The 9,147-nt window shown below is 45.4% G+C and overlaps 1 protein-coding gene across 1 annotated transcript in view; it reads left to right on the top strand.

Moving 5' to 3' along the window:
* Window positions 1-1,231: 1,231 nt before the first annotated feature.
* eif4g3a (eukaryotic translation initiation factor 4 gamma, 3a) overlaps window positions 1,232-9,147 on the top strand; it is a 46,292-nt gene continuing 38,376 nt past the window's right edge. Inside the window, 1 exon segment of the mRNA XM_061069426.1 lies at window positions 1,232-1,860. Coding sequence (XP_060925409.1) covers window positions 1,642-1,860 — 219 coding nt within the window. The 5' untranslated portion in view covers window positions 1,232-1,641.

Below are 9,147 nucleotides of genomic sequence, written 5' to 3'. Positions count from 1 at the left end.
TGATTTTTATTCAGACCATCGGTTTTGTGCTGGAGAAACATTGTAAAAGTTGTGATAAAATGTGATGTACTTTTAAAGGACAACTTTTTAAAAACCATTCTGCAAGGCTTCAAGCCTTGCAGAATGGTTTTTAAAAAGTTGCAAAACCTTTTCATGAGATTTTTACATTTCAAAGCCTCCTTCCTGCAGCCGTGGTTAGACTGTACACTCAGCCCTGCTCCCAGTAAAACTACATCCACCCATTATGGACTATGGTTAAACTCTTAACTGTGCAATATTAATTGTTATTAATTAAATGGTTCATGTGCAATGTACATATTCTCACACTGCACATACTTCTCTTGTTTTTATACTGTGTATATACGTTTTTATTCCATTAATATATCTATTTCCTTACACTTAAGTAATGCATGTTACTTATTACGAACTGATGCCTATTTTTGACTCTTGCAGCTGTAATATTGCAAATTTCCCCATAGTGGGATTAGTATTTGGATATCTTTATCTTGTCATATCTTATCTCATATGGAGAAGCGTCTTGACTAGATTCTGATAATTGCAAGTCTCAAAGGATCAATTAACCAAATCAGGGGTCCTCCTGCAAACTTGCAACTGCAAAGCAACCAAACGGACAGTAGGTGGCGCAGTATTTACACACAGGTCCATGCAATAGTTTGCTGCAGAGAATCAGACATTAACCAAACCTCTCGGAAATAACTGAATAAAACATGAAAAAGCCCCTGAACACTAATCACATATCAATATTTATAAATACATATTATATTAATTGAAACTAACAATTTAGTAGCACTGAAATGGCACTTACTTATAGCACTTTGTAGTTTTGCTTTATTTTTGTAGAAAATGTACTTTCTTGATTCTTGTTGTTCTTGGTTTGTATCATCGGGGTTGAATGCACTTATTTTAAGTCGCTTTTGATAAAAGCGTCAGATAAATGATATGTAATAATGTAATAAAGTTATTGTGTATTATTTATGGATTTTAAAACATTCCTCCTGCACATTTATTATTTTAAATACGTTGTGGACTAAAATGCACACAAAAAAGACAAACATGTATTTTTTAAATGGATTTTGCGCCTGAACCCGGTTTTTGAATCTCCGCGGTGGATCCGATTGGATCGAGCCCGCCGAGCCTCGCTGTTGGCTGATTAGCCGAACGTCTCCGGAGCTGGCCGAGGATTCCCGAGTCGTCCTGTCCTGCCCGGACTGCTGGAAGCGGCCGCAACGCAACGCCATGTTGGCGAAGTCTCTCATCTGTGCGAGAAGGAAAACGATGGAGAACAGACCCGAGGAGAAGAGAAGGTAGATCTCCCCCCCCAGCCCCGAGCCGAGAGAGACACGAACCGAGCCGGATCCGCGGAGGTTCCGGACGGACGACGGGAGGCGAACCCTCCCCGCGTCCCCATGAGCAGCACCGCTGACCCGAGCAGCGAGTGCCCATGAGCAAGCCGACCTGTGAGCGCCGCTACCCGAGCTTCGCTGCCCCGCTCCGGTGAAGGGATCCGCGGCCTCTTCCACGCAGCTTGCCCCATGCCTGCAGGCTAGCCGCCGCCGCCGCTCCTCCTCACCGTATTTATTCAGCTATTGTTTTTATTTGTTTCATCTTTTTTTTTTTGCAATGAGTTTGCCACCGAAAGTGGTCCCGAAACAAGCCGCTGTCGCAGGGAGCGGACCCGGAGGAGGTGGCCCCTCTCCGGCGAGCCAGCTGCGGACCACCCTGACCTCCGTGGCCCTGCCGCCGGGAGCCCCGGGAGGAGCCCCGCAGCCCGGCGCCCTGCCGCCGCCTCAGTACCCCTTCACCCGGCCGTGGCTGGTGCTTTCAAACATTTCCCCCCATGTGAGTATCCACCACTTTTGTTTTTTATTAGCGGGGGGGATCGGAGCTGGATGCGGGGGATGATGCTGGTTTCGGTCGGGGGGCAGCTGGGAAGGAAGGAAGGGGAGGGGAGGGGACAATTAGCTAGCTAACTGTGCTAGCATTAGCTTACCGAGCCGGGTTGTCAAAGCTAACGGGAAATGTCAGCCCGGCTGTCGGTAGCTGTCGCTGCACTTCTCCGCCCCCCCCGGTGGTATTATCTGTGATTAACCGCGAGTGGCCCCTGGAGCACCGGCATGAAAACAGCATTTACCCAGGGTGGTGGCTCCATCCCCGGGAAGCTAGGTGGCTCCACACCGGCTGCCGGCTTTGTTCACTTACCGCTGGGGGCTAGCTAGGTGCATTAGCCTCTCCGGTGCTAGCATCCGTGCGGCTAGCAAGTGTCCCCACCGCTGCTCCCAGTCCCTAGCATGGGTACGACCTGGCCCTTGCTAATGGGGGCTAATGGTCGCCAGTACAAGGCCCAGTTTGTAGTGGGAATCGCCCATTTCACACAGCACTAGCTCGATGGAGGGATAGGGGGGTGTTCCCGGTGCACCTTGACGGGCCTGTCAGTCCCTCTGGCCCGCATAGCTTCACGTAGAGGAGCCGATAGAAAGCACCAGGCTGGGTTAATGAGCTGCAGCTACGTTTGCTTTAGTATGAAACGTGCAGGAAACCATCATCTGTTCATAAACGTGTTAAAAATGCCTTCTGATGCATCATAACTGTGTTTTATCCCCCCCCTACACACACACACTTACACACACACAGCAAACACACACATCAAACACACACATACATGCAGTGAATGACTACATCAGCGTTTATTCCCAGAGCTTCGTGCTGCCACTGCCTCCACTGGAATCTCCATTCACCTTTCCAGTTGACTCAGAGATGGACTCTCTCTCTCTCTCTCTCTCTCTCTCTCTCTCTCTCTCTCTCTCTCTCTCTCTCTCTCTCTCTCTCTCTCTCTCTAGCCCACTTTGGGTGGAATGAAGTCACTGGTTATGTCACCTCAGCTCCTGTTTTATTTACAGCATGGTGGCAGCAGCGTGAAGGAGAGGATTAGATCCACGTCTCCTGTCTGTCAGTGGCACAGAGATGTGTGTCTGACAGCTTCCACGCTGGCTTAGCTTATTTGGGTGTGTGTGTGTGTGTGTGTGTGTGTGTGTGTGTGATGTCTCAACCTGATTTCCTGTCACACATGATCACAGTCCCGAAGACGTGTGTGCAGGCGGGCGAGCTGCAGGTGTGGACCACGGGGGCGTATGAAAGCCAAATCAAACAACACGGGAGATAATGCTCTCTGTATTTGTTGTGCCTTCTCCTCGGCTGACTCCTTCAGCCTGTTTTTGAATTTGCTTAATCTGTGATCTAAAGAAAGTTCCTACCAGTTGAGAGCATGACAGCCTCCTCTGCATTTACCAGACGAATGTCTCGCTAAAGGCATTGATGCTAATGCTGATGGTAAATTCATATTTCTGTTTGTAAGGAGGAGAAATGTGCTGTGAACAATCTTGCTTAATTAAAACAATTAACTTAAGTGATCGGTCCGACCATGTTGCACCTGTAGCGCACAGCCATCACATCTATAGTGCACAGTAGTAAGTTCATTTCTAAGGATATCTCTACCTCTGCCATTTTCTCCATTTGTTTGTTAGTTAGCAGGAATATGCAGAAACTACTCAACCAATATACATGACATTTTGTGGAGGGGGTGGGGCTTGAACCAAGGAATAACCCATTAAAGGGACTCTTACCTTTGTTGCATTTGAGAATTACAGCACATTCAAATCATCCCGCCTTCCTCCAATGCCCTACCCCCTCGTTCCCATCCGCGGTGTTTTTTTGAAGAAACTTTATTTACAACCTACTGCCTCCGCGCACGCACTTGAGTTTTTGTTTACCAAAGCAATGGATTCGGATTCAGAGGCACCGGTAAGTTATATACATTTACATTCACATATGATGACGGGCCCGAATGCGCCACAAGAAGCAGACGGAAAACCTGCATGTCCATGCAGCAAACAGACAGGTCTGTCGGCCAATAAGGTCCTTCGGTCCGAAGAATTATTATTGGTTGAAGTTTTCACTAAATATTACGAGAGTGAAATAATTGTTTGTTTTAACTCCTGGTGGGTCTGTCTTGCATTTTAGAGTGTCATTACCTTATTAATACCAATTTAACCTTATCCACAAAAAGTGTAAAAATGCAACAAAGGTAAGAGTCCCTTTTATGTATTGGTGCATATCCAGGAATTTTATTTTCATTCTCTTTAACATTGGTGATCTTGATGGGAAAAAAGTCCAGCATACAAATGGGATTGATCAAAATCCTGATCAGGTAAATTTATATGTTGGGGGCTGTTGGGCTTTATCGGAGTTAAATGCTCTTTGAATGCCATTTTAGTCACTATAGCTTTTAAATGCCATTAATAGACAGGATTTCGCCTGACTTTTCTATCGTAGTTTGACAGAATCTGGATGATATTATGAAGTCTGTTAAATTCAATCCCGAATACCTGATTCTCTGTTGGGTTCATATAATATCTCCTGCCGCACGCACCGGGTGGAGCCGACAAACCACGCAATAACGGTTACACCTGTCGAATGTACCTTTTTAATTCAATCCAGCAAAGTGACCCTGCAATTAATCCTCATTCTATGAAATTAATCATTATTGGTGTTGATTTTGGCGTTATGTGTTGAAGGGTAGTTTGAGTTATGTGGCATATCTGGTGTTTCTGCTTTGCAGAGATATTTCAGTGGATTATATTGTATGTGGAATGTCTTTCAGTATAATTAAGTGTGATTTATACGCGCATTATATCATCTGTTCAGTAGGTGGGGAGTTAACAGGAGAATAAATTATCCTTGCATCAAATGATTGAATATGTATGAACATTTTAAACTAGTCTGTTTTGTCCTGGGAATCACCCTGATGCACTCGGTTATATTTACCTCAACAGTTGACTAGACAATATTTGATTTTCATTTCTGTATGAAAACAGGCCGTCTGAGTGTCACCACTTGTCTGACCTCTCACTCTGCCCAGACCTCAGAGGTCGGGAGTGTGGGAGAATCTGACTCTGTCTGGCTGCGGCTTCGGGTGTATGGGGATTCCCATTGGAGGATGTCGACTTGAGATGCACAGGGGTTGTGAGGGAGGCGTGCATGTGTGTGTGTGTGTGCAGTGCACCAGAGGGGGGGGACGCAGTTTGTTTCTGTTCCTGGTTGCCAGAGAAACGCCCAGCGCATGCGTCTGCTGCTGCACTTGCCAGACAATGGCAGCACTGCTTAACATTCAGAGTGAGAGGCCAAGGTGGCGCTTCCCACCATCTGCCAACAAAGGCCCAGGTCACTCAGCCGGCTTTGGCCCTCCCTCATTTCCTTCCATCCCCCCATAGCTCACCTCATCCCACTGCTGGCCCAGCTGAGAAAACTGAGGCTTTCTCCCCCACTTTCCCCTTCTCCTCTCTGTGTGCCTCCCCCCCCTCCTCCAACCCATCAGCTTTCATGATACAGTACTTTCACCACTCTGTGAATGGACTCACTTCTTTTTCTGTCCCACAACCTTGCAAATGTTTCCCCCTTCCTTTTTCCCCCCATGATTTGTGTTTCTGCTCAGACCAAACAAACGACAGCATGGGCCTGTAAAGAGAGAAGAGAAATCCAATGTTGGCCAGGAACGCCGCGTCAGCCCGAGCTCCTTCTGAGGTGTTGCAACGTCATGTGTGGACCCAGCTGGGAGGTCACACTGCGCAGTAGTTGTGTATTCCAGGACAGGTGTGTGCAGCCTGCATGAGGAGATATTCTCATGAGTATACTCTCTGTGGGATGTTATAAATAAACTGCTGAGTTGTTGTGAGCCAGCATGCAGGACTGTTCTCTACAGAGAGGGAGTGGCTTGTTGAAGAAGACCTCCGGCACACTGTCAGTGAGTGGTTTTATCTGAAGTGATGTTAAATACACACGACTGTGGATATATTACTAGATCTGCCAAGTCACAACTGTTGACAGCTAGCTATGCAAGTCATTTTAGGCATTCGTCTGTCAGTCGACCATGTGCAGGTCCTTGTTACCTCCTCCAAGAGGTCCTGTTTTCACCCCTGTCCATTGGTTTGTTTTCCTTGAATTGAAGTGGACTGTTGGGCCTTGGTGGAGGTGTGCGCTCTACTGAGTCCCATTGTAGTTGGTTATTTGTTTTGGTCCCAATGCTACCATCATACATTAGGTACTATAATGGGCATTTCATGGTGAAACCTGGTATTTGTTAGTAATTGAATACCTTTTTATAGGCAATGTTGTTAAGTGTTTTTGGTCAGCTGGGTCATGTTTTTTATTGCTCTGCCTTGTGGTGCCGTTTGCTGAGTTCATTGCCGCTGCTGCTTTGAACATGACCCAGTGACCTAGTGATTATTTCTGTTTAATTTATCTGGCAGTGTAATTTTGGCTCCTAATAAAATGATCACCTGTGTCTAACCCCCACAAACAGCACAACCCAACCACTTCAGAGTTCCACCAGCAGTTATTTTCGACAGACTTTCCCAGAAGATAACTGCCCCTGAAAAAAAAAAAACTAAATTCCACCTAGGTTGGTTACTAAATTATAGGAAGCAAAGATTGTAGTTTAAATTTTTTTTCATGCATCTTGCGAAATGATTGTTAATGTAACACATGTGAACACATGCTGTTGAACGTCTATCGTAAAAGACAGTAGTGTTATGGTCTCTCTGAGATCAGTTGGAGGAGAGTCACCCGGAGACTTTATCACATTATAAACTTGTGTTTGACAGGTGAAGCCCCTTCTGTGTGGCCACATTCAATTCTTTTAAGTATTTAAGAAAAGTTATTTTCTCCATGTCATCATCTCTTCATCGTGATTTTAGTCCCTGAACTCTATTAAGTGATACATTTAATGAGGATTTTACCTTGTCATTCTCATTGATGGAAAGATGACAAGTAGTGGAGCTTAATCATCTTGATTGCCTCCTGGTGGTTGGCTATAGTAAAGGTCATAAACCCCCCCCCCCCCCCCCCCCCCAGAGCAGATGGGACATTGACCAAACCAAAAAAGTCAATGTCCACGTCAAACAAATGTGACTGTCCTTTTAGGTAGTTATCACATTGATGTATGTTTAAGCGTTATTTTTTGAGGCTTTGTTTACTGGGTGTAACATCATGATTTACTTCTAAGAATCTCATTTGGTAAAGCGTGTGTATCGGCGGGTTCTCGATATTGCACCTCAATCAATTATTCATCACTCAGGAAGTGGAGACGTGTTCATAGTGGTAACGATATTATTTTGGTATTTATTTACTTTGTTGCATTTATATCCTCAGACGTGCAAGATTTCTGTCCCTTTTTTAATTTAACAGCAAAAGCAAATGCAGTCGAAGCTACAAAGATCCAGAACTATTGTTGCCTAAGATCTGTTTTGGAAGAATTGAAACCATCAACCTACCAACTAATGGTGATCACTATGTTGAAAGAGCAGTCCCTGCAGCAGCAGGCGGGCAGGGAGTCAGTGAGGGAGTCAGTGAGGGAGTCAGTGAGGGAGTCAGTGAGGGAGTCAGTGAGGGAGTCAGTGAGGGAGTCAGTGAGGGAGTCAGTAAGGGAGTCAGTGAGGGAGTCAGTAAGGGAGTCAGTGAGGGAGTCAGTAAGGGAGTCAGTGAGGGAGTCAGTGAGGGAGTCAGTGAGGGAGTCAGGCAGGGAGTCAGGCAGGGAGTCAGGCCAGCAGGAGGAAGGAGGGATTGTGTCTGCGCCATCTGGGTCGTCTCCACTCACTTCCTGTGCCTCACCTCTGAACCCTCGGCACTGACACTTCCAGGTAGACGGCTTCGTTTAAATGAGACACAGCGCGTTCTTTTATTGTTATTATAATTTTTTTGATGCTGTTATGAAATAACCTGTGTTTAATGTGGGTGACATTTGTCTACAGAGCTAATTCAGCTCACCTCAGCTCCCAGGGAAGAGGTATTAACCACACAGCTGTGATCCATTAAATTTTTCAGTATTTAGTTAGTTTATTGAGCTGTATCATCCTCCTGAACCCACCCTGCTCCTTGTAAGGCTGCAGCTCCTCTCCAGTCTTCCCCTTTCTCTCTCTCCCCCTCGAAACTTAAGTGGCTTTACAGTAAGCTAATGATGAAGCAGGAGCCGCAGCAGCTTCCTCCTCCTAAATGTGGCTTACAGGTCAGGAAGGGGACGGGACGGGGGACAGGGAGGAGTGGCCGAAGCTTCTTTATGATCTCCTCGGGGAAGCAGGGTCAGAGCCGGGCTCGTTTCATTAGACGTTACATTGTTAACAGTAAAATAAAAGACAGCTTCTGTCAACACATTTGTTCTGTTTTCCTTGATTTCTCAGAGAATAATTCATGGATCTTTATCAAGATATATATCAGACTGATGAGTGTTCAATTTGTTGCAGATCTAGTGGATTTTAATGGGGTTTCATAATTGGACTGTTGGGCCTTATTGGTAGTATGTACCATTCTGGTTGGATTAGAGTTATACACCCATTAATTTCCCATTATCTAAACATTGCATTTCCTCTCAGAGCTTCAACCACTCGTGTAGTTGTGTCCAGTTGGATGTTGCCGATGCGGCCGCGCTGACAGCAAGTGTCCCTGTCGTAAATCTTTGAGTTGACATTGTGCCTACCTTCTCTCCTCAAGCAGAAAATGAACGGATATCAAACTAATGACTAATTTATAATTAGTGCGATCAGCCACTTTCATGGTTGCGCCTGATGCAAGAAGTTTGACTGCAGTGTCAGCAACCATCTGGTCACCTGGCCGCCAGCACGTAGATTGTGTTGAGTCAGCGCGATCACCTGGATGTAACGCTGCGGTGGAGCTGTTATCAGACAACACCAACATCTTTACTGCCACCGCTGCCGTCAGCCGTCAATCCTGCACTGCCAAAAATAATCATCGATATTTATGACGCATCGCATCAGTCACCTTTTTTTGTCTTTGAGGTGTATTTATGCTAGCTAACTAATATGAACCCTCAGAGGATTTATGTAGCCAAACATTTTAAAAGCTTTTAATATCAAAGGGACATTTTTGTTTTTAAGCAACACCTTTTCATGTAAGATTTAGCCTTGACTCAATCAGTTAGATACGTCTCTTGCTGTGCCTTGTTTATGTCAATATGGAGTAAAAAAAAAAAGATTTTCTTCTCCATCTCATTGATTGAGTTTTAAAACAGGATTCTAAATACTGCTTTTTAGCCTTTTTAATTAATGTCAGGTTTTTACC

The sequence above is a fragment of the Limanda limanda genome, chromosome 4, assembly GCF_963576545.1.
Source record: "Limanda limanda chromosome 4, fLimLim1.1, whole genome shotgun sequence".
Lineage (NCBI taxonomy): Eukaryota > Metazoa > Chordata > Actinopteri > Pleuronectiformes > Pleuronectidae > Limanda > Limanda limanda.
Note: the sequence above shows the minus strand (reverse complement) of the source record. Positions and strands in the feature narration are given on the sequence as shown.